General features: G+C 46.8%; 1 protein-coding gene across 1 annotated transcript in view; it reads right to left on the reverse strand.

The window, feature by feature from the left end:
- ITGA10 (integrin subunit alpha 10) overlaps positions 1-26,059 on the reverse strand; it is a 50,176-nt gene that overhangs the window by 12,863 nt on the left and 11,254 nt on the right. The window contains exons 5-20 of the mRNA XM_056852607.1: positions 23,805-23,932; positions 19,192-19,340; positions 18,191-18,341; positions 17,329-17,494; positions 15,890-15,957; positions 15,182-15,326; positions 14,081-14,229; positions 12,944-13,087; positions 11,212-11,415; positions 9,235-9,365; positions 8,022-8,188; positions 7,195-7,337; positions 5,224-5,334; positions 4,688-4,773; positions 3,090-3,231; positions 1,602-1,694 (exon numbers count right to left, since the gene is read on the reverse strand). Of these exons, the coding sequence (XP_056708585.1) occupies positions 1,602-1,694; positions 3,090-3,231; positions 4,688-4,773; positions 5,224-5,334; positions 7,195-7,337; positions 8,022-8,188; positions 9,235-9,365; positions 11,212-11,415; positions 12,944-13,087; positions 14,081-14,229; positions 15,182-15,326; positions 15,890-15,957; positions 17,329-17,494; positions 18,191-18,341; positions 19,192-19,340; positions 23,805-23,932 (2,177 nt within the window). The remainder of the gene's footprint in view (positions 1-1,601; positions 1,695-3,089; positions 3,232-4,687; positions 4,774-5,223; positions 5,335-7,194; positions 7,338-8,021; positions 8,189-9,234; positions 9,366-11,211; positions 11,416-12,943; positions 13,088-14,080; positions 14,230-15,181; positions 15,327-15,889; positions 15,958-17,328; positions 17,495-18,190; positions 18,342-19,191; positions 19,341-23,804; positions 23,933-26,059) is intronic.

Consider the following 26,059-nt stretch of genomic DNA (forward strand, 5'->3'; position numbering starts at 1 on the left):
GACCCTGTATAGTAGCATTACGAGAGAGGGTGGGAAATTCTTCTCTCTTCATAGCATGGGCAATTATAGAAGCCTCTTTTAAGTTTCCCTTTCGGTGTCTTGCTTCTACACCAGGGGTGAGCAAACTATGTGGAATTCCAAAGCAAACAATCAACAAAGAGCCGGTAGAAACGTCACCATCTACATAACTGAAAATACAAAACATTACTTGATCATTGACAATTTGATTATCCCTGACCTGGATGGCCAGGCTAGCCTGATCTCGTCAGATCTTGGAAGCTAAGCAGGGTTGGCCCTGGTTAATATTTGGATGGGAGACCCCCAAGGAATACCACAATTGTTACATAGAGGCAAGCAATGGCAAACCACTTTGGAACATCTTTTGCTTGAAAACCCCAGGGGTAGGGGGGTCACCATAAGTCAGCTGTGACTTGACAGTGTGTGTGTGTGGGGGTTTCTGCAGCCCAACCACTGGTTGTTGCAAATCCTTTCTTGGGAAGTGGCACACATAAGATTTCACAAGTAGTAATACGTGTACACAGGAGCATTCTGTGTGATTATTTTCGTATACCCTGGCATAAAGCTGCACATGGTTTGCACTTGGATTACTGGCATCTTTTAATCGCCATCATTTCCCTTTCAGTAAAGCATCTCTAAGGAGCCCTTTGTGTGTAAAGTGCCCTCAAGTCACAGCTGACTTCTGGCAACCCAGTAGGGTTTTCAAGGCAAGAGATGAACAGCGGTGGTTTGCCAGTGCCTTCCTCAGCATAGCGACCCTGATATTCCTTGGTAGCCTCCCACCCAAGTACTAGACAGGACCAACCCTGCTTAGTTTCTGAGATCTGATGAGATCAGGCTAGCCTAGGCCAACGAGGTCAAAGAAGAAGTCCTTTTGCCCCATAAAAATCTTTGTCTGTGGTTCCCTTCATAGACTGGTTATTTTAGCACCTCACCTACCCCTCCAATGTGCGTGCGTGTGTGCCGTCAAGTCATAGCTGACTTGTGGCAATCCCTTATGGGGTTTTCAAGGCAAGAGACAAACAGAGGTGGTTTGCCATTGCCTTCCTCTGCGTAGCAACCCAAGACTGCTTTGATGGTCTCCCATCCAAATACTAACCAGAACTGACCCTGCTTATCTTCTGCAATCGGACGAGATTGGGCTATACCATGCTGCCTTCCCTACAATATACTTTAACTGAAAGATTTTGCTTAAAAAAAAAAAAAACAGACATATTTGGATCTTTACTAAGTCACAGGATGTAGATTCCTGTAATAGCCTACAAAACATTTTAGCTGAAAAGGGACTTCATGAAGAAAAACAAGAGTTGGTTTTTAAATCCCACTTTTCTCTACCTTTTAAGGAGTCTCAAACTGGCTTACAATCATCTTCCCTCCCCCTCCCCACAACAGATACCTTGTGAGGTAGGTGGGGCTGAGAGAGTTCGGAGAGAACTGTAACTGGCCCAAGGCCACCCAGCAGGCTGTATGTGGAGGAGTGGGGAATCAAAACCCACTTCTCCAGATTAGAGTCCCCTGCTCTTAACCACCACACCATGCTGGCTCTCTCATGGCCAGAGGACCCTGAAGGCCAGGCCTCTCACCTTTGCTAAGGATCTGAAGACGGGGTAGCCGACGCTGCACGAGCGGGTTTGGGCAGACGGGGCGGTGCATTCCAGCTTCACCGGGTTCTCGCCCTGCGGAGGAAAAGACAGAATGGAGCGGACATGATAAGCCTTCCATGTGAGCAGCTGAGGAACCTGATTGCCTGGTGCCATTCAGACCTTCATGGAGAACGACGACCATTGACAGGGCAGTCCTAAGCAGCATGAGTCCTTTCTAAGTCTATTGAAGTCATTGCGCCTAGAAGCGTGTTACTCTGCTTAGCACTATACTTACTTGGGCAATATATGTCCTGCTTTGCCCCAAAGGGAGATTCAAACAGGGCTAAACAATAACAAACGAAAATATACATACGAAAATCTAAAAGCAACATGTATCCTATACGAAAAACCAATACAAGGTGGTGAGTTAAACAGTAGGCCTTCTTACAAAAACAAAATTTACTAAAACTGCACAGCCCCGAGCAGCAGTATTTCCCAACCCGGAGCTGACAAACCTTTTTCTGGCGTGCACCGGAAGTGACTTCATTGTGTCGCCGATGACCATGGGGGTGCGATCATGTCACCGCATTGCAGGCGCCGGAGGCCTTGGCCTAAGTTTACTGCTGGTAAGTTTCCCTCCACCCCCACCCCCCTTTGCACAAAGGAGGCAATCCCTCTTTTTAAGATGGCGCTTCCAATTTGCTGCATTGAATACATAAATATTTGTATTTAAACGAACACAGCAAAAAAATTTAAAAATTGAGTTTTCCCACACTTGTAATGGCACCTTCATTCCTTCCTTAAGAACTCAATTTCCCATAATGAACAGCAACCTTGCAATCGCCATGAGGGAGGAAGGAGGCAGACGGCAGCCATTACTGACAACCAGTCTGAAAAGGTCAGTACATTTAAAATTCTCCGGGGGGGGGGGCATTTTTGGAGGTAGAGCCCCAAACTTTGCAATGGTTGTCAATGGAGGAGGGGGGAACCCCTTCCGAACCCCATAAAATTGGATCCCCTGACCCAGTCTTCACCAAACTTTGGGGTTTGTGCAAGAACAGTCCCTTCAAGCTACGCTGTGAATTTGGGGGCTCTACATTGAAAAACAACACACACACACACGGACCCAAAAAAAGCCAAATAATTATTCAGCTTTTCCTGGAATTGCCTATTTGGCTTCAGCTTTCTCCCCAGGTTCGTGCATTCGGTAAACCTGAACTGGAAATTTACTGAAATGGCTATTTTCGGGTTTATGTTCGGTTCGGGTTTATCGATATGCACACACCTACTGGGAGGTTGCTTGGTGTAGCCCTCATTTTCTTTCTCTTTCGGATTTCCCACTCAAACATTTCTTCCAGCATAAGCTTCTTTCCTATCATTAGCACTGCTAATAGGCACCCCGTCACTGGCCCGGTAACGTCTTTGTTTTCCTTTCATCCCTCTGTTCTTAACCACGTGAAATACCAGCCAGGAATAGGGCCACTGTACCTTAAGCACCAGGCTGGAGAAGTGGAGGTTTTTGGAAAACCAGAGCCTGAGGCTGGCGTTGTAGGCATTCTCCTTCTTGTTTTCCAAAAGGACGTCCACCAAGACCTTCCGCTTTCCTTTGCGAATCACGTGAGGCTTCTGCCTGGAACCGGGAGAGAAGGGGATGACATTCTGGCTTGAAGGAAGAGGTTACACTCCTGGATGCGTCCCAACCTAAACTCCTGGCCCAGGCACTCATACTCTACATAAGGGGCATATATGCAAGTATGCCTACTTACATACAAACTTGGAGTTTGCGGTGGTTTTGATGTCCCACAACAGCTCGCCTGCCCACTACCATCTTCACAACAGATATGACAGACATATTGGCCTGGCAGCTGAATGACTGGTTCAGTAGCCTGTCATGACTTCCAGTGTTTCAGTCAGGCTGCATAAATGTTGTAGAGCTGCGTAACAGATACCAGGCTGGAGAACTTAGCTACCATTAAAATAGCCACTGTGGTGTAGTGATTAAGAGCAGCGGACTCTAATCTGGAGAACTGGGTTCGATTCCCCACTCCTCTGCATGAAGCCCACTGGGTGACCTTGGGCCAGTCACAGTTATTTCAGAACTCTCTCAGCCCACGCGGAGGCAGGCAATGGCAAACCACCTCAGAACATCTCTTGCCTTGAAAACCCTATGGGGTCGCTGTAAGTCAGCTGTGACTTGATGGCACTTTCCACCACAAAAGTGCAAGAGCCTCCGCTATGATATATATTGGCTCTGATCCTACCACCATTTATTCAATTAGACATTCAACCTGCTCTCCATAAACAAGAAAAAGAAAACAAATAAAGCAGAAATCAATTGTTGGAAAAACTGCTTCAGGGACTGGGGAGGGATGGGATAATAGGTTAGTGATGTCACCAGCTCAAAGCCAATCAACTCTGTGCACAGCCAACTTTGCCTTTAAATTTTAAAATTTGTTTCTTTGCCTTGATCTTGATCTGGGAGACAAGACAGGATAGCCATTTATGCTTGGTAATTAGCAGCGCGTTCCAGGCTGAAGTGCCCTGCATATTTTTTTGAGTTTTTCACGCTGAATCGTCATTTAGGAAGTGACTGCGAAGCCGGCGCATACCTACTTCGCATTTCTTAAGAGCCCCTTTAAAGCGACCTTTTGTCTTTGTTCTGCCCCTCAAGGAAGCATGCAAAAATCACAGATGGGCTATGCAATGGCTATGCAAACATGAACAAAGGAGCAGGCGAGTGTGGGGGGGTGGAATTTCTCCTTTTGCATCGGGACCATGAATAGTCATTTTAAAGGTCGCATTTTAAAAAAGAGCTTTGAGCAAGCATCAAAATTGACCCTGCATAAATGGCCGATGTCTAAACAAAACAGTTAAATTGTATAGCTCTGTATATACCCTTAGGGGACATGAGCCAGACCTCCTTAAGAATCCTAGTCCAAGAGTCTTGACCTAGTCAAGGATTCTAAGACCCCAACACAGATTTTCTGACCAAGATTCCTCAGTTTCTTCATGGTTCTTGTCTTGGATTTTCTGATCCCTCCCCTGTTGCAGGGTGTGTGTGTGTATGTGCTGGATCTAATTCCTACCTGGATCCAGCGATGTCCATCTGGGCTTGCAACACCAGATCTGTTATGCACTCATTGTCCTCTCCACAATCCTTGAAGAAGGGAATCTGAAGAGAAACATAAGAACATAAGAAAAGCCATGATAGATCAGACCAAGGCCCATCAAGTCCAGCAGTCTGTTCACACAGTGGCCAACCAGGAGCCTTTAGGAAGCCCACAAGCAAGACGACTGCAGCAGCATTATCCTACCTGTGTTCCACAGCACCTAACATAATAGGCATGCTCCTCTGATACTGGAGAGAATTGGTGTGCATTATGACTAGTAGCCATGGATAGCCCTATCCTTCATGAACATGTCCCCTCTTAAAGCCTTCCAAGTTGGCAGCCATCACCACATCCTGGGGCAGGGAGTTCCACAATTTAACTATGCCAATAGGGTGTTTCTATGGGATGCAAACCATTGCATGATGAAGGCAGTGGGAGAGGATTTATCAATCAACTCCAGCATCCCTCCAATGTACCCATCGATGGGGCCCTTCGCACACATGCGTACTTACCAGTTTCTTAACTGTAGTGACCGACTTCTCGTCTAGTACGGGGCCGGGTTCAGCATCGTTCAGTGCAAACTTGACCATGACTGCAACAGGCCTCAGGTAATCCGAAGTGTCCTGCAAAGGAGAAACAAACCCAGGACTGTTACCCAGCACCTGATGTGTTTTAACAAGCTCTCATGCTTCAAGGCAGGCTGCTCCAAAAGGGTAGAAAATATAACAATGCCAGCAGTCTATATCCTGGCACAAGGATTTCCACAGGCAAGGCAGGGTTCCCATGATGACTTGTAATAGAGCCAGCATGGTGTTGTGGTTAAGAGCAGTGGTTTGGAGCGGTGGACTCTGATCTGGAGAACCGGGTTTGATTCCCCACTCCTCCACATGAGCGGCGGAGGGTAATCTGGTGAACTGGATTTGTTTCCCCTCTCCTACGCACAAAGCCAGCTGGGTGACCTTGGGCAAGTTACAGCTCTGTTAGAGTTCTCTCAGCCCCACCTACCTCACAGGATGTCTGTTGTGGGGAGGGGAAGGGAAGGTGATTGTAAGCCGGTTTGAGTCTCCCTTAAGTGGTAGAGAAAGTCAGCATATAAAAACCAACTCTTCTTCTTCTTCTAATAGCAGGAGATCTCTAGCCACCACCTCTACCATGTTGTCCCTTCATCAGTCATATTTTTTCTAAGCTAAAGAGCCCCAACTTCCTTTCCTTATAGGGAAGGCGTGCCACCTACCCGTGTAGTATAGTGGTTAAGAGTGGTGGTTTGGAGCGGTGGAGTCTGATCTGGAGAACCAGGTTTGATTCTTCACTCCTCCACATGAGCAGCAGAGGCTAATCTGGTGAACGAGATTTGGTTTCCCCACACCTACACATGAAGCCAGTTGGGTGACCTTGGGCTAGTCACAGATCTCTTAGAGCTCTCTCAGCCACACCTACCTCAAAGGGTGTCTGTTGTGGGGAGGGGAAGGGAAGGTGATTGTAAGCTGGTTTGGGTCTCCCTAAAGTAGCAGAGAAAGTCGGCATATAAAAACCAACTCTTCTTCTAATTAGGGTAGCCAACCTCCAGGTGCCACCTGGAGATCTCCCACTATTACATTTGATCTCTAGGCAATCGAGATCAGTTCCCCTGGAAAAAATGGCTGCTTTGGAGGGCAGACTCTATGGCATAATAATCCGCTGAGGACCCTCCCCCCCCCCAAACCCACCCTCCCCAATATTATAAGTATCTAAGTGTTTATAATAAATAAAAGAGACAAAACAGGAACAGTGATTTACTGGGGCAGATAAGAGAAACTAGGAACTATACCCTGGGAAGCAGGAACGGTCAGCGCATAGAGAACATTATCTGGCTGAGGCAGGCTATAGAAGGGAAGGAAACACATCAGGTAAAAATCTGAGGTGAATCCTCCTTTGAAATGCAGGGCTCCTACCCTATTACAATTGCATAAGAAGTGGACATTATGCAAATGCATTGGCTTGCTTTGTATCCTCCCATTCTGGCAACATGCCAGGAAAAGAACATTCTGGCCGTGTTTATATAGTTCTGTCCAGTTGGCACCTCTGTGTACCACACAAAGGCCATTTTTGCATGGTGATTAGCAGCACGTTCCAGGATGAATTGCCCCGCATATTTTTTTAAATTTTGCACGCTGAACCGTCATTCCGGAAGTGACTGCGAAGCTGGCGCATACCTGCTTCGCATTACTAAAGAGCCCATTAAACGCGACCTTTGGTGTTTGCCGAGAAGAATCCCCCTCAAGGAACAATGCAAAACAACAGAGGCACGTTAGCTGTGCATATGCTAATGGCTTTGCAAACAGGAACAAAGGAGCAGGCGAGTGGGGGAAGTAGAACTTCTCCTTTTGCATCGGGACCCTGAAAAGGCATTTTAAAATTGCATTTTAAAAAAGAGCTTTGAGCGAGCATCAAAATTGACCATACAAAAATGGCCAAAGAGTCAAAGTGAAGTGCGCCATACTCACAATCATGTGAAAACGGACTGTCGAGCACAGCGTCCTGCCCACAGTGGCCCGAATTCTCTTCTGAAGCAGCTTTTGGGAAGTGTCATCAAAGACAGCCCTCGTCCCAAATTTCCTGTCATCCAGGGAGACGTTAAATTTTACACCTAGGACCAAGCACGTGGGTGAAGGCAGTTTAAGTCATGTGACCAGCACTCCGGGGGGAGATACCTCAGTTCCACTTGGGAGGAGAATTCTGTGCAGCAATCTATAAACTTCGTCAAAGTCTTTTACGATAAAATCCAAAGAAATTACGGAAAACGAAGAAGAGAGAGGGATTTTTTTAAATATGTGTCAAAATGTTTATTTTTTACCTAACTGTAAATTATTTTAATTATATATACTCTTTCAATTTAATATGACATAACTTTTAAATAATATCAATGTACCTGTGGTAACATTGCTGTTATGTTCTTAATCTTTATTGGCGCAATGCCGCAATACATGTAACTACTACTACTACTACTACTACACTTGGGAGGAGAAAAAGGAGAGACAACCAAGGGAGGCCAGAGAACATGAAAAAGAGTTGCTTCGCACACAGATAGAAAAGGAACACCGGCGAGGCATGGCCCAGCCTGACCAAGTGACATTTATGTCATATCCAGCCCTCGTAACAAATGAGTTCGACACCCCTGGTTTAGAGGTTCTCAGGAGGTCCCGTGTGGTGGTGGTGGGTTACCAGGGTACGTCCCAGGGAACCCTTGGGCTAAGGGAGCGTCCAGCAAGGAAAGGCACCATTTCCCCCTAGCAACGCCCCCCGCCCCAAGAGCAGGCCTGGAGGTACTCACTAAATTGGCTGTCCCTTCGGCCCAGCGAACGGGAAGATGCCCTGAAGCAGATGTCAGCCGTGACACAAAGAGACTCCTTGCCGTTTCTGTGGCAGTTCTTCTGGATCACATTGATAGATGAAGGGTTGGCCGAAATTGAAGAGTTGACCTGTACAATCCTCCTCGACCTGACCCCCTCGGCAACAAGAAAATAATAATTAAAACCAACTTAACACCTCCCACACAAGACGTGACGGAAGTCTTGTTCACAAGTTACAGTGAACACACATACAATCCTTGTACAGTGTACCTTTGATGTTTTTTAATACTTACATTGAGTAATTCTCAAGTTACATTCAAAGCATGTAGAGAAGAAGAAGAAGATTTTGTTTTTGTACCCCAATTTTCTCTGCCTTTAAGGAGTCTCAAGCCAGCTGACAATCTCCTTCTGTTCCTCTCCTCACAACAGACACCTTGTGAGGTAGGTGGGGCTGAGAGAGTTCAGAGAGAACTGTGACCAGCCCAAGGTCACCCAGCAGGCTTTATGTGTAGGTGTGGGGAAACCAACCTGGTTCACCAGATTAGAGTCCACCGCTCTTAACCACTACACCACGCTGGCTCTGATTTAAACCCTACAGGTATTGACCCCTGGTTTCATTTGCAAACAAATGTGTGCACGTACATGCAGGCTGACCGTAACATGTGAAGAGGGCTTGAGTGAGTGAGGCTAAGTGAATCCTCACTAAACAGAAAGAGAGATGTCCTGAACTGTCACCTTCTTTGACATCTGCTGGTTCACTGGCAAGGTATAAATACGGATAGCTTGGAACTATAACTTCACATGTCAATTAATGGGGTGTGTCCCTATTTGTACTTCTCTGCTCTTCTTTCCAGGGCTGTCTGTTTTACAGTAAACTCTGGTTCTTCTCGAGGCACCTGCTCTTGCAGACTCCGCACCCTCGTGCCTTTGTATGTGTTCTCAGGAAGGCTAAGCCATGAGTGTCTACAACCCTAGCCTACTAGCAGGGGGAATAAGCTGCCTGCGATGCCATCATGTCCCACATTTTCTTTCACAAGATATGTGGGAAAAGAGACAGGGCTGCTATAATTGGGGACAGCTCTGCATTCCTTTTAACATCTCGTTGGCCCTTAATGGGTATTTTACTCAGTCGGTGGTGTTGTGAGGGTTGTGTTTATAAGCTGTGCCCGTTCTCGGCATCTCTCTGCTACTCACCTCAAGACCACCGCAGCACCCTGAGCGCCCACGGCAAGGTCTACCAGACCATCACCGTCCAAATCGATTTGCCCGTCCAAGCTGCGGCCGAAGTAGGTGAGGCCTCGGCGAAGCCCTGCTGATTCAATTCGCTGTTGGAAAGAACAAAGGGGTGAAGACACATGTAATGCTTTAACAGCCAAGAGATTCACTCTGGAAGTACCCACACTGTGATCAATGCAGAGTTATCTCCAGGGTTGACCTCTGTGAGGGGGCAGGAAGGATTCTTCATGTATGAAGGCATAGCTGGCTGAGCATTGCACTGATTTGCTGCCTCTCCTGGTAATGTCACCAAGAAACCCCCCTCCTTCTGTTTTTAGAGAGTTTTGCATTAAAATAAATTTCCATTTCTTCTTCTTATTTGGTTAATTTCTATCCCACCCTCCCCCCGCTGAAGCTTGAAACACGACACAACATAACAACTTCGAGATAATGGTATGAATAAACACACAAATGCTCATGTGGTGCTTTAAAGATGAACAAAGAAGAGGAACATTCTTTTATCCATTCATTCCTTTGCAATGTTGTGCCATCCCAGCAGAAGTGCATAGCACTGTTATGCACAATGACTGAATCCAGCCAATGTTATCTTCTACCTATCCACTCTTTTTACCTGTTTCATTTTGATTTAGAGTTTTTTGTTGCATTCTTTTCTAGGAAAAAAACTATGTTTTTCTGTACATGTCAAATAAGTTTCACATCAGCTTTGCAATGTGCTTGATTTTATTCAGCTGCCTTTTCATTACATATACATTTTATACCCCACTCTTTGACTTAAAAGGGCTCAAGGTGGCTTACTACAAGAAGTCTAAAACAATTAACACAATGGGTTGGATCCTGTAGAGTCATTCTGCTGGCCATTCTACTTTCTCTGGGTGTCCAGAGTCTTAATAGCTTGAATTCTTTATTGCTGCTTTTGTTAGTGTTTCAGAATGTGGGGATCTTTGCTGTTGTATCAGTCCAGTTTTGATTTTAATGTGGTCATTTTCTACTTTTCCAATTCCAGTACTATAGAAAGCAGCCTTGATTGCTGTTTTTTTTTTTTTTTTTAAGTAGACGTTCAGGGTACAACATTGGCTGTTTCTGCACCAATTTTTTAAAATGTATAATGACACATATTATTTATTCTTGTCCGCACCATTGTCCCTCTGTTTGGGAGTGAAGCCAGTTTGTAGTCGTCGTATCGCCGTGTTATCTGCAAACACTTTTACAGCGATGTTTCATTATTCACCATTTCCAGGACTACTTTGCCTGAGGTCATTTTTAAGACGACATTCATTTATCCACCCATTCTGTTAAACACACCTACTCACAATTTCCCCTCTCCTCTCGCTAACATTTTCTGCACTTTATTAATTTTTTTTAATAACAAAAGAATGATGGGACATTGGAACACTGAACTACTTCCCCCCCCTCTTGCTTTGCGCACGGTTGCTAGAGCTAAAGAAGAAAATGCAGCGTGAGCAAATAAGTGTGCGCCCGGCTTCTCGCTCACACCAATGCTCCTGTGCTTTTTTTAAACTTTAAGAACAACTTTTTGAACCTTAGAGTGGTCGTGGGGCTCACCAGGAAGAGTGGAAGAGCTAGGAAGAACGGCACCCCTAATAAAAGAGGCTGCTGCGCAAAGACCACGAAGGGGAGGGAAGAGGGGGGAACATCCTACGCTTCCACAATGACACTCCCCAGGGTAAAGTGTGGACAGGTGAAGCTTTTGAGTACAGTGGCGAATGAGGCAACATGCGGACAGAAATTTGGACTGCGCAGCCAAACCTTGCACATCGACCACGAGGATACTATAGAGTAAGTTATTGGCCATTGTTTCCCAACTCTTCCAAAGGAGGCATGACCAGTTGCTAATGGAGACAAGATCTCTATCTTTCCACATGTTCGCACTTTACACACACACAGACAAACCACTATCTGGCTGACACCACTCACCTGCTTGAAGCGTGGCAGAACAGTGGTGCGGTACCCGTGATACACGTAGACAGCCCCCTGGTGATTATCCTCCAGTGGTGCGCCTACCACCACATCATTAAAGCTGTCGTGATTGAGGTCAGGAACAGCCAGCAGGGAGTAGCCAAAACGAGCATCTTGAGGTTTTGGGTCGGCATGGAGTGTCCCATTAAAAGACAGGAGTGGCTTTAAAAGAGAGAGAGTGGGAGAAATAGAGAGATTCAATGTGAAAAACAAGAACATCAGAAGCGACCTGCTGGATCAGACCAGTGGTCCACCTAGGCCAGAATCCTGTTTCACACAGTGGTCAACCAGTTGTCCTGGAGGGTCAACAAACAGAGCACAAACGGCCAAGGCCTCTTCCCATGCCACCTCCTAGCACTGTTCAGAGATTTACTGCCTCTGTGGATTGCAGTTCCCTTTATTCACCAGGACTCTGAAGAGGGGTCCCCAACCTTTTTGAGCCCGTGGGCACATTTGGAATTCTGACACAGCATGGTGGGCGCAAGCAACAAATATTTAACATGCCTAACTCATCCTAATCAAAGAAGAGCCTATATGCTGGCTAGACTAAATGTTCTCCCTTCTGCCGTGCTGCGAGGGAGATATAATAAAGTCCCTTTTGCAGAAAGGGTATGTCCTTGTGGGGAGGGTAAAATTGAAACTGTCTCCCACGTTTTAATCAACTGTCCTCTGTATGCTAGAGGTCGTTTTCAATTAATAGACCCAATCTTGGCGGACAAAGAATGGCTACCTGTAAGCACTAAGGCCTCCATCCTTATGAACGCGCAGGATCCACTAATAATTGATGTGGTTAAAAGATTTTTACTTTTTTAAAAAAATATTTTTTTTATTATTTTTCCAAAATTATTAATCACATAGTTTAACAATAACATAAACAGTAAAAAGTAAAAACAAATAGGTAACATTGTTAAAAAAAATTATATATAATCAAGAATTGTTGACTTCCCCTACACCTCCCTTCATCTTGTGATAAATTAGTAATCTCTTTTGCACAATATTCTAATCCTAATACTATTGTTAATATTTATTGATCTCTTTAACATTTATATTTTTCAAGGAGCACTAAGGCCTCCACCCTTATGAATGCGCAGGATCCACTAATAATTGATGTGATGGCAAGATTTTTACTGAGGGCAATTAAAGTGCGTGAAAGCTTGTGCAACTCATGAGGTAATTTTAGGGCTGTGAAGTGAGTAACTTCTACTGTATTTAAACCTGTTTTAGTGTCAATTTTATGGAGATGATTCTAAATTGTTTTTATCATGTTTATATAGATGTTGTATAACTAATGCCAATAAAGGCTTCGTGTTCGTAAATCAGAAGACTTGTTGGGCAGCAGCCCTAACTGGCCCCACTAGGGTTTCCAGGTCCCCCCTCTCCTCCGGCAGAAGGTTTTGGGGCAGGGTTGGGGCAGGGAACGTGTGCACATGCACGATCCCCGCTCCTGAGCCGGCCGATGGATTGGCAGGCAATTGCTCACTAATCCAAGCGACCTGGCAACCCTAGGCCCCACCCACTTCCTAAAAACACTTGGTGGGCACCAGAAAAGATGTCAGTGGGTGCCATGGCACCCATGAACACCATGCTGGGGACCCCTGTTCTAAATAAATAAATTAAATAACTAATAAATACATTTTGCAGGGATACCACTAATCACCTGACAATCTCTGCCTCCTCAAAATGTACTCACCTGCCCCACTTTGTAGATATAAACCCGGCCCATTTCCTTGTTCTGTGCGCCCAAATACATGGGTGCAGCCACCAGCAAGACGTCCGTGATTCCATCTCCATTCACATCCACAGGGCACACTTCGCTGCCAAAATACGAGCCAATCTGGGAAGGAAAATGCTTTAATCTCACAACCTCCTTTGGACATAATTTACGCAAAACTTTGCAGAAGTTTTCGTGTCCCCCGTCCCCAAAAGACGTCTAACATCTGCTTGCGAGGATCAGCTTGACCGTTTTCAAAACCATCTCTGCATCCATGAGGACCAGTAACCTGAAAGCTGAAATATTCATCAAACTGAAAGGGCCGAATGGCATGTGATACAGAGCCCTGGCACACATAAGAGTGTCTCTGAACTAGCGCAGTGCCTTCTCTGTTTACACTGCATTACAAATAGACAGCCAGTGGTAAGACAAGTAGACCTAGGCTGGAATCCAGGATCAGCCATTGGATGACTTTGGGCCTGTCACCATCTCTCAGCCTAAGGGAGTTTAAAAGATTGTAAAGATAAAAGGAGAGTGGGCAGGGCTCTATGGAGGAAAGGAAGGTATGGAGAAATGCCCTCCCCCAGGCAACTTTTAAATGGGCTTGAGCCTCAGAAATCTTGGGCAACAGAAAACAACTCGGCATCATCCTCTATATGACAGACCTCCATGTTCAAGTACTTGGGGGGCTTTCATATAGAGGATGGTGCCGAGTTGTTTTCTGTTGCCCAAGAAGGTCGGACCAGAACCAACGGATTGAAATTAAATCAAAAGAGTTTCCGTCTAGACATTAGGAAGAATTTTCTAACAGTTAGAGTGGTTCCTCAGTGGAACAGGCTTCCTCAGGAGGTGGTAAGCTCTCCTTCCCTGGAGGTTTTTAAGAAGAGGTTAGATGGCCATCTGTCAGGAATGCTGATCCTGTGACCTTAGGCAGATGATGAGAGGGAGGGCATCTTGGCCATCTTCTGGTCACTAGGTGTGTGTGTGGGGGGGGGGGAGGTAGTTGTGAATTTCCTGCATTGTGCAGGGGGTTGGACTTGATGACCCTGGTGGTCCCTTCCAACTCTATGATTCTATGAAATCAGCTGAGACCGACATCACCGTCTCATATCTCACCTGGTCTCCAGTGAGGGCCTGAGAGATAGTCACCCGGCCACGGCTGCTCATTTCAAACAGGATCACTTTCCCCTTGTGCTTGAAGCGGGGGGCACCCGCCACATACAGACCCTTCCCGTTCCTGAGTTTGATGGAGGAGACTGCGTAGCCTAGGAAAGAGAAAGCAAAAGAGAATAAAGAGGAGGCACTCCAGCCTCCAGGTGGGATCTGGGGATCCCCCAGAATTATCGCTCATCTCCAGACTGCAGAGATGAGTTCCCTGGAAAAAAATGGATGCTTTGGAGGGTGGACTCTATGGCATTGTATCCCACTGAAGTTCCGTGTCCTCCCCAGGCTCCCCTGGTTGGGAGTTTCCCAACCTGGATCTGGCAACCTTAATTCCCCATCCCCCGCCGGTGGACGGGGGGACCTGGGAACCCTAGGAGGAACTCAGCCCTAAACTAGGTGGGTCCCCTCATGCCACTTACAGTGCAATCCTAAACAATGTTACACCTTTCTAAGTGCCTGTGGAGAGATCTCCATGTTCCATGCCTGCTTTGGACCTCCATGTAACATTCCTGCTCGGGCCGTAATTCTATATTGTTGACAAACTGTTGACTTTGTCATTTTTATTACATAAGCTTCCCTTCTGTAGTCATTCCCCTTATGAAAAATCAGCTCCCTTTGAAATGTCTTGGGATAATTTTTGTCACGTCGCCATGGGAGTACATGGTTTTGTAGCCTTGTGTGGGCTTCTTCTATATTTATAACTATAGCTTATAATTATAAGGAGCCCCGAGGCACAGAGTGGTAAGCCGCAGTCCCGCAGTCAAAGCTCTGCTCACAACCTGAGTTCAATCCCGATGGAAGTCTGTTTCAGGAAGCCGACTCAAGGTTGACTCAGCCTTCCATCCTTCTGAGGTGGAAGTGCTGGAGGTAAAGTGCAGATGACTGGAAAAGGCAACGACAAACCACCCCGTAAACATAGCAAATATCATGATGTGACATCACCCGTAAACATAGGAAACGTCATGATGTGACATCACCCCAGAGGTCAGTAATGACCCGGTGCTCGCAGAAGGGACTATCTTTACCTTAATAAAATACTGCATGCTTCCTTACCTAGGTAGGCGGCATGGTTTTTCAGTTCCAAGGGGAACTCTCTCTGAAAAGCTTCCCTTGGAGGGATGATCCGCCTGCCACTGCTCTCCTTCAGGACTCCGCCATCCCAGTCGTATGCCCCAACCATGCCAAAAAGGATTCCATCCTACCGGTAAAGAAGGAATGAATCAGCATTCAAGCCTTGTGACGAGAAGAAGAGTTCTCTGTCATTCACAAACATGCTTCCAGGATCTTAAATACAAAGGATTAGTTCAAGGTGAACTATTGTAGTTGTAGGATCAGCTACAAAGTTGTAGGATCAGCTACAAGGTGAAGGACCCCTGTGGATACTTACAAGGTTCTTCAGGGTTGCCAGCTCTGGGTTGGGAAATTCTTGGAGAACTGGGGGTTAAGCCTGGGGAGGGCGGGGTTAAGGAAGGGGATGGCCCTCAGTGGAGCGTAAAAGCCATAGAGTCTACCCTCCAAAGCTGCTGTTTTCTCCAGGGGAACAGATCTCTGTTGTCTGGAGATCACTTGTAATTCCAAGAGAACTCCAGCCTCCACCTGGAGGTTGGCAACCCTGTTCTTCTTGCATTCAAGTGGTGAAATAAGAGGTGCAACCACATGAAAATCCCGCCTTCCAATGTCCACAGTGTTTCTGTTCCTTCACATTACTTATGCTTGCATTGCGACCTCTCAAATCAACTCTATAATTTTATGCCTGCTTACCTCCAGAAGATGCATGGAGAAGCCAATCTGAGACATTTCCAGCTCAAAAGAGCTATATTCCCGGGTCCCTGGGTGGGTGAAGCGGCAATCAGTTAATGTTTGTACCTTGCTTAGTGTAATTTCAATAGAAGCTAAAAAGCCAGATAAATAGACAATTCCACAATACTAAGGCCACAATAACATATATTTACTCTAAAACCTAGGAGAATCACTGGCCTTTTATGCACGGCTGTTTCCCTTGCAGTCACCCCTCTGACGACTTCGGGTCTTTCTTTTGATTATCACGCCGTTCCTGCCCGTCAGCGATCGCCTCGCTCTCCCCCCATGTTTCCCCGCATTTTGCCCGTGTTTTTAAATTTGAGATAAAACAGGTCCCCGGAAACGCGGGCAAAATGCAGGAAAACGCAGGGGGAGAGTGAGGCGACATCTGACGGTTGGAAACGGCATGCGTAATCAAAACTAAGACCCAAAGTTGTTTGAGGGGTGACCACGAAGGAAACAGCCATGCATAAAAGACCACTGTTGTCTAGTGGTTATAGTGTCAGACTAGGACAGGAGCATAAGAACATAAGAACATAAGAAAGGCCCTGCTGGATCAGACCAAGGCCCATCAAGTCCAGCAGTCTGTTCACACAGCGGCCAACCAGGTGCCTCTAGGAAGCCACGAACAAGATGACTGCAGCAGCATTATCCTGCCTGTGTTCCACAGCACCCAAAATAATAGGCATGCTCCTCTGATACTAGAGAGAATAGGTATGCAGCATGACTAGTATCCATTCTAACTAACAGCCATGCATACCCCTTTCCTCCATGAATATGTCCACTCCCCTCTTAAAGCCCTCCAAGCTGGCAGCCATCACCACATCCTGGGGCAGGGAGTTCCACAATTTAACTATGCGTTGTGTGAAAAAATACTTCCTTTTATCTGTTTTGAATCTCTCACCCTCCAGCTTCAGCAGATGACTCTGCGTTCTAGTATTATGGGAGAGGGAGAAAAACCATAATAGGTTCAAATCTCCCCTTGGTCAGGAAGCCAGGTATTCTTGGACCAGGGTGACCTGGAGCCCAGCGCTGTCTCTCAGGCTCATCATCCTCACTGATTTGTTGAGAGGGTAAAATGGAATCATTGGGAGTATTATATCATGCATCACCCTCAGTTCCTTGGAGGATGAATGGGATAAAAATGTCACAGATAAGTTAAAAATTAGATGAAGAGTAGGATGCTATATAGGTCGTGATGAGAAAAGAATGTTGCCCATTGGATCTAAGCCCCATCGGGAACAGTTTTAAGTTCACAAATGCCAATTGCGAAATTGTAAGTAGAAGCCATGACAGGGCACACTTACAATTTTCTGGTGTGCCATTTTTGCTTAACCCCTGTAAATCCGATCTCACTCTCCCCTCCCACCTAGGTTTGCATGATCACATCCTTCCAGTACCTTCCAGGCTAAAAATCCTGTCCCCCAAAGCATCCACAATATCGTTTAGAGCTGCTTCATCAGTTACATTGAAGAAATACTTCTCGTCGGGATCACTGGCGATATATTTGATCTCGTTGATGAAGGAGTCAGGATCTTTCTGCCGCCTGATGTAATGCCCCAGCACCTGAGAAAAAGACATCGAAAACATGGGTCTCCCAGTGTCAGAGGTGCTCATTGTGACCCCACGCCATTCACCTAAGAAAGTTATGTGTGGGGGGAAATGGAGTGTGGTGGGGACATGTTAGAAGAAGAAGAAGAGTTGGTTTTTATACCCCACTTTTCTCTACAGAGAGGAGTCTTAAATCATCATATCAAAAGAAAGAAAAACCGGGAGAAGTAAGCAGCTACATGGGTAGCTGAGCCCGGTAGTTCCCCACGATCTCCAATCACACAGGAGGGGAAGCCAACTGGTGGGCTGCTGTCCTAGGCTTAGCTTAGCTTTCTCTCCCCTGTGTGCTCCGTGATTGCAGGGGATGGGTAGCTGAGCCCCGGGCTGCAGTGCTGGCTTTTTTGTGTGTGTTTGGTTTTCTGGTAGCACTTGGGTTGTAAAATGGCGTGGTGGTGACGTTTTTATATCCAGTACCAGAGTAGTCTATCTGGGCCAAGTGACATTAATGGAAAACCCATTCCACATTTTCGGGGGGGGGGGGGGAGCCCTCATGTATATGATGTTTGAGAATTCGGATCAGGAAACTGTGGAGCAAACCAAACACAAACTTCCCCTGCATAAATGACCATTATGTCTGTCTTCACTCTTGCCACCTTTCACTTATAGATATGGGCGAGCGGCACACGGCACCCTAGGTGTTCCAACACTCACTGCAATGGCGTAGCGGGTCACGTTTCGTTTCTCACACTCTTCCAGGGCATCAGGGAGTTCTTCGCCATCATGGGACTCCCCATCGGTCACCACAATCATCAGCTTTGTGGCTCCTTCTCTCCCACCTCTTTCTGGGCTGAAGGCCTCTGTGCTGAAGATAGAAATAAGACAGGAGGGGAGGAGAAACCACTTAAGGGAGGTGTTTTATTATTCAAATGGTGGCCTTTCTTGTCTGACATCAGGAAGATAGGAAACTGCAAGATAGGCTCCCATTAACTGCATCTCTGCACCTCTAACTCCAAGGAGGGTTGTCAACATCCAGGTGGTGGCTGAAGATCTCCCACGATTGCAATGATCTCCGGGTAAAAGAGATCAGTTCACCTGGAGAAAATGGCCACTTTGGATAGTGGACTCTATGGCATTGAAGTCCCCCCCCTCCCCAAACCCTGCCCTCTTCAGGATCCACCTCCAAAATCTCCAGGTATTTCCCAACCTGGAGCTGGCAACCGGGTGTAGTGGATAAGAGCTGTGGTTTGGAGCGGTGGAGTCTGATCTGGAGAACTGGGTCTGATTCCCCTCTCCTCCACATGAGCGCTGGAGGCTAATCTGATGAACTAGATTTGTTTCCCCACTCCTACACATGAAGCCAGCTGGGTGACCTTGGGCTAGACACAGCTCTCTCAGTCCCACCTACCTCACAGGGTGTCTGTGGTGGGTAGGGGAAAGGAAGGTGATTGTAAGCCGGCTTGATTCCCCCCTAAGTGGCAGAGAAAGTCGGCATCTAAAAACCAACCCTTCTTCTTCTTCTTCTAACTAATCTCCACGTGACAGAGATCAGTTCATCTGGAGAAAATGCCGGTTTGGAAAGTGAACTCTTATGGCATTATACCCCATTGAAGTCCCTCCCCTCCCCACACCCTGCCCTCTCAAGGCTCCACCCCCAAAATCTCCAGGTATTTCCCAACCCAGAGCTGGCAACCCTAACATTAAGGCACACATACCAGGCCTTGTGGATTGCAGAAGCTGTCCGCGTTTCTAGGCCCTCCTGCCGGCTAATGTTTTTGGCTGCTTCAATTACTTCTTCCGCTGTTTGGTAGTCTTTGAGAGTCCATTCATGCATTGCATCCTCACTGTACTGTAACACCCCGACCTATGGGGTCAGAAGAACGAGATTTGAAACAGTTAGGTACTACTGGTTAAGTCAGGATGGGATGGGCCACTATCATCAATGTAATCATAGAGTTGGAAGGGACCACCTGGGTCATCTAGTCCAACCCCCTGTGCAATGCAGGAAATTCCGAACTACCTCCCCCCCCACACCCCCATTGACCCCTACTCCATGCCAGAAGATGGCCAAGATGCCCTCCCTCTCATGATCTGCCTAAGGTCATAGAATCAGCATTGCTAACAGATGGCCATCTAGCCTCTGCTTAAAAACCTCCAGGGAAGGAGCGCTTACCACCTCCCAAGGAAGCCTATTCCACTGAAGATCCCCTCTAACTATTAGAAAATTGTTCCTAATGTCTAGACAGAAATCACACAAACAATCTTACTGAGATTTGATTTTTTGCAGTGGTTAATCAACGATGTGTGAATAAGTAATGGCAGGAGGGGGACGTAATTCCAGCTACGTAGCTGTATTGGTACGTGGGAACAAAAGAAATCAGGATTCTGGTAATTCGGGGGGAGGGGGTCCAAATAACTGAAGGAGCTGAATACTGTGGCAAGATATACATTGTCATAGTTAAACTAGGACTAATTAACAGTGAAATGCAGTTCAGAACAAAATCCCAGAAGAACAAAGGTCCAGAACTGGGAAAATCTACTCAACCACTAATAATCAATCATACCTATCACAGAACTGTTGCAAATATACTTTACAGATGCATTATCACCATCATCATTATTATTATGGCTAGGGTTGCCATCCTCCAGGTGGTAGCTGGAGATCTCCCACTATTACAACTGACCTCCAGGCGACAGAGATCAGTTCACCTGGAGAAAAATGGCCACTTTGGGAGGTGGACTCTATGGCATTATACCCCACCAAGGTCCCTTCCCAAATCCTCAAGCTCCACACCCAAAATGGCCAGATATTTCCCAGGCCAGAGCTGGCAATAGGGTTGCCAGGTCTGGGTTGGGAAATACCAGGAGATTTTGGAGGCAGAGCCTGTGGAGGGTGGGGTATAGAGGGGAAGGTCTTCAATGCCATAGAGTCCAATGGCCAAAGCGGCCATTTCCTCCAGGTGAATTGATCTCTTATCGGCTGGATATCAGTTGTAATAGAGGGAGATCTCCAGCCATCACTTGGAGGTTGGCAACCCTTGCTTGCGGGTCTTCAATGCCATAGAGTCCAATTGCCAAAGGCAGCCATTTTCTCCAAGTGAACTGATCTCTTATCGGCTGGAGATCAGTTGTAATAGCAGGAGATCTCCAGCCACCACCTGGAGGTTGGCAACCCTAGCTGGCAACCCTGATTATGGCAAGACTTTCAAAGGGACAGCCTGCTTACGTTTGTGGCAATCCCAGAGAAATGAAGAGTTTTGTGGTGCATTAAAAGATGTATTATGGCATGAACTTTCATGGACTAGAGATAACTAATTCAATCACAGTAATTAATTAAGGGGTAATTAATTCTAGCTACATAATCTCGTTGAGTGGGCTAGTAACTCAGCTATATGTTTGGGAGGCATTAACAGTTAATGCTGTGGTTTCTGTTTCTTCTTCCCTTTAGCTGCTAAATGCTTTAACTGGCAGTAGCAAAGGTGTATTTTGCTTGGGCAAATGCCATCCCTTCTGCTTCCCCACTAACCCTTCTCTAGCTTCGTAGAAGGGTGGGTGTTTTTTTTTTTTTAACATTCAAACATGCTGACTCAGTGGAAAGCCACTGCCTCTCACAATGAAGCTACAGAAAACCAGGTTTCTTTCCCTCCCTGTCCTTGTTTTCTTTAAGCTTCCTGTTTTCAGCAGGGTGGGATTTCCAGCATACTGTGTCTATGCTGAGACAGGCTCCATCCAGCAGTGGCAAAAGAATCAGGGGAAACGGTCAAGCGATTTTCCAGCTCTTGCCAATGGGCTAGTGCAAGAGATTGGGTGCTAAAACAAAGTCAAAGGGATGATGCACTTAGAAAGGGCAGCCCCCTGACCTAGGCAGCAGCGATGGGCACTTTGAGGTCAATTTCTAAAACAAAGAGTTGCCAATGCTCAAGAGTACCTGGAAATCACACCCTTCTCCCCTTGGGATATAAGGACTAAGAGATCTCCAGTCCTACTTGTATCTGACGAAGGAAACTTCGAGTCTCGAAATCTTATATCCTAAAAGTCTTGTTGCTCTCTAAGGTGCTACTGGACTTGAATCTCGCTCTTCTACTGCATGCCAGCATGGCTACCCTCTGAAACAACACGTTATGTATTTCTAGGGTTGCCAGATCCCTCTTCGCCACTAGTGGGAGGTTTTTGGGGTGGAGCCTGAAGAGGACGGGGTTTGGGGAGGGACTTGAAGGCCATAGACTCCAATTGTCAAAGCGGCCATTTTCTCCAGGTGAACTGATCTCTATTGGCTGGAGATCAGTTGTAATAGCAGGAGATCTGCTATTACCTGGAGGTTGGCAACCCTATGTATTTCCCATGTATGTCCCTGAGCCGGGTCACTAATGTGTTCTGGGAAAGTTGTGTTCCTCAAGCGTGTGAAGGCCCAGTTTGGACTGGGACCACAGCGCATGAGGAAAAGGGACTTAGATCTTCCCCCTTCCCTGAGCTGTTTTTCTGGCCTGAAACAGCGTTGGGGAACTGCTATTTGTTCCATTGGGGAAACTGACATGTAGCCATATTACTATACAAGCAGCCCCCATCAGGGCAAACAGCAGCTCCCTGGGGCCTTTTAGGTCAACAGTGTACAAAGGAAGGTCTAAGCGCCTTCTCTTTGCATCCCATAGGCCCAATCAGAATTGGGGCCCCGTGCCCCTGGGAAGCACAGAACTCCCAGAAGAAGTCTGCAGTTCAACCCACGGGACGTATCCAGGAAAAACTTAATGGGTCATTAAGCCCTGTGAGGACCAAACTAGACGTGGTCTGGGTAGGGTTGCCAGCCCTGGGTTGGGAAATACCTGGAGATTTGGGGGTGGAGCCTAGGATTTGGGAAGGGGAGGGAGCTCAGCAGGGCATAATGCCACAGGGTCCCTTCTCCAACGCAGCCATTTTCTCCAGGGGAACTGATCCCAGTCATCTGGAGATCAATTGTAATAGCAGGAGATTTGAAGGGGTGCCATGATAATGAGGGAACTAGCTTGTTCTCTGATGCTTCAGAGACTAGAACACGGAGTAATGGGTTTAAACTAAGAGAAAAGCGATTCCACCTAAACATTAGGAAGAACTTTCTGACAGTGAGGGCGGTTCGACGGTGGAATGCCCTGCCTCGGGGTGGTGGGTGGAGTCCCCATCTTTGGAGGTCTTTAAGCAGAGGTTGGATGGCCATCTGTCGAGAGCACTTTGATTTTGGGATCCTACATGGCAGGGGGTTGGACTGGATGGCCCTTGTGGTCTCTTCCAACCTTGAGTGATTTTGCGAACTCCAGGTGCCACCTGGAGGCTGGCAACCTTAGGGAGTCCCATGATTACTATCACCCATGATTTCATAAATGCTAAAAGGCACAGTTCTGAGGAGGACAGGTTTAACCTTCTCCCCTGAACCATACTCATGATGCACATCAACTGCCTGAAGGAGCTATCTACTCAATGGAGAGAAAACATGCGGAAATTGGCTCTATGGTACCTTATGTTTCCCCTTGCAGGGCAAATAAGGGGAAGGTTTGTGGGAGGGAGGAACTGTAACGTTAGAGGGGGAAGAGTTAACATCTCTCATTTCCTAAATTTGCAGCCCTGCGATGGATTTCCTCCCCCCCCCACCCCAAATCTTTTTAGCCTTTTTTTAAAACCGAGGAAGATTCCAATCACACATCTCCCTGAGTCATATCTAACTTGGACATTAAAACATATAAACGTAGAGCTGGAAGGGAGCTCAAGGGCCATCTAGTCCAACCCCCTGTACAATGCAGGAAATTCACAACTATCTCCCCTCATCCCACTCCTCCAATGACCCCCTGCTCTATGACCCCCTCCATAATCCCTGGCCAATCTGGCCTGGAGGAAAATTGCTTCCTGAACCCAAAGTGGCAACCGGCATTACCCTGGGCATGGAAGAAAGGGCCACAGCCGCTGAGCGCCGACGCATCACTTTCCTGCCCTCCCCTCTCATGATCTGCTTAAGTTCACAGAAAATTAGCCATGGCCCTTTCCCCACAGCCCTGACTGAGCAAGTCTTCAGTAATGAGTCAGGGAAATCTTCCAGTTCACTGGTGAGAATCACTGTTTCCTTGGCTGATGCATCCAGAAGATGTGGGGAGGTGAACTCTGGCAGAGATCTGCTGGTGGCTCTCAACCCCCTGCCATTTTAAAGTCTACCACACTGCCTTGCGGCATATTGTGGAATTCCTCGCCCTCAGAATCTCTTCAGTTGAAATGGTAAGCTGAGCACCTCCATTATCAATCTCAAGTTTGCTATTTTCCTCCCACAGAGGTGTTGTAATGTAAGAACACTTTAAAAAAACAAACTCACTTGGATCTGCTCAGGGTCGATGAAAAATTTGCTAAGGATGTTGCTAAGGAAATTCTGCACCTCATACCAAGGATAGATGCTGTTGGATCCATCCAGAACAATGATGATGTCCATGTAGGTTGAGCATCCTGCATGAAGCAAATAGGTAGACAGATAGATCAAATATGGAGAGCCAGTGTAGTCTAGTTAGTAAGTCAGACTAAGGTCGTTTATACATGGGTACTTTCACTCACATTCGCCCCCAGTCTGTCTCATAAGAACATAAGAAAGGCCCTGCTGGATCAGACCAAGGCCCATCAAGTCCAGCAGTCTGTTCACACAGCGGCCAACCAGGGGCCTCTAGGAAGCCACTAACAAGACGAGTGCAGCAGCACCATCCTGCCTGTGTTCCACTGCACCCAAAATAATAGGCATGCTCCTCTGATACTAGTGAGAATAGGTAAGCAGCATGACTAGTATCCATTCTAACTAACAGTCATGAATACCCCTCTCCTCCATGAATATGTCCACTCCCTTCTTAAAGCCCTCCAAGCTGGCAGCCATCACCACATCCTGGGGCAGGGAGTTCCACAATTTAACTATGCGTTGTGTGAAAAAATACTTCCTTTTATCTGTTTTGACTCTCTCACCCTCCAGCTTTAGCAGATGACCCCGTGTTCTAGTATTATGGGAGAGGAAGAAAAACCTCTCTCTGTCCAAACCATGCATAATTTTATAGACCTCTATCATGTCTCCCCTCATCCGCCTTCTTTCCAAGCTAAACAGCCCCAAGCGTCTTAACCGTTTCCCATAGGACAGTTGCTCCAGTCCCCTAATCATTTTGGTTGCTCTTTTCTGCACCTTCTCAAGCTCTGCAATATCCTTGGATGTTCCTTGGATGAGTTTGCCGTCCATTAGAGATGACCTCGCTGCCAGCCTTCACAAATACCAGGGCTTCCCATTCCTCTGTTAACCCGATTCTTCCATCTCCCCTGAGTTTAGCCTGGGTGAAATCCCCATGCATAAGCCAAAGCATGGGACATGGAAGCTTGGTTTCTCTCACAGACAGCAATACAGCCAATTACAGAGTGTCAAGGAATGGGGATTCAAATGCTTCCAGCTTCCTCTGAGTTCTTTCTGAGCAGAAGAAAGGCTTTTAAAAAAGAGGCTTGGGTTTCTTCCCCCAACCCTACCTCCGTTCCTTTCAGATTAGGGTTGCCAGGTCCCTCTTCACCACCGGCAGGAGGTTTTTGGGGTGGAACTTGAGAAGGGCAGGGTTTGGGGAGGGGAGGGACTTCAATGCCATAGAGTCCAATTGCCAAAGCAGCCATTTTCTCCAGGTGAACTTATCTCTATCGGCTGGAGATCAGTTGTAATAGCAGATCTCCTGCCACCAGCTGGAGGTTGGCAACCCTATTTCAGATAGTTCCGTTTTTTGGGGGGTTGTTCTTAAAGTGCTCATTAATGTGGCAATTGGGTTTCAGGGGGGGCTTTTCTCTCACTACAGCCAATTACAAAGCAGTATTTCAAGGGGAGGGGACTCGAATGAACACATGAAGCTGCCTTATACTGAATCAGACCCTTGGTCCATCAAAGTCAGTATTGTCTACTCGGACCGGCAGTGGCTCTCCAGGGTCTCAGGCAGAGAGAGGTCTTTCACATCTTCTTGTTCAAGAATGCTTCTTGTTCTGAGCTTGAAGACTGCTGGTGCATAGATTCCCAACAGGAAAATGTGGGTCCAGCGAGCAACGAACCTCAGGTAAAACTCCCATGCATAAATGACCTAGGCCCTGAGGAAACCCACGTTCAAATCCCCACTTGCCACACAACTCACTGGGTGACCTTGAACCAGTCATTCTCTCTTAGACTTTTCTACTTCTCAGGGTTGTTGTGAGGCCAAAAATGGACCCAACTCGTTAAAAACCTGAACATGTAGTTTGGCCCAGAGTCTCAGAGCCAGAAAGCCTAACTACATGTTACATTTCCTTCACTCCTTCTCCTGTTCCACCATTAGGACTTTTGATCACCACACCACATGTTCCATGCTCAGAACTCAGTTCCCAGCACCTGGGGCCCCCAGTTTAGACTGGGACTGTGGTTCATGGGAAGAGGGGTTTTTACACCTTCCCCTCGCACCATATTGCTGTCCTAAAATGGCTCCAGAGAGCCAATTTTTTTTTGCTCTGCTCGTGAAATAGGGTTGACTGGTCCCTCTCCGCCACCGGTGGGAGGTTTTTGGGGTGGAGCCTGAGGAGGGCAGGGTTTGGGGAGGGGAG

Source organism: Euleptes europaea, chromosome 7 (genome assembly GCF_029931775.1).
Source record: "Euleptes europaea isolate rEulEur1 chromosome 7, rEulEur1.hap1, whole genome shotgun sequence".
Lineage (NCBI taxonomy): Eukaryota > Metazoa > Chordata > Lepidosauria > Squamata > Sphaerodactylidae > Euleptes > Euleptes europaea.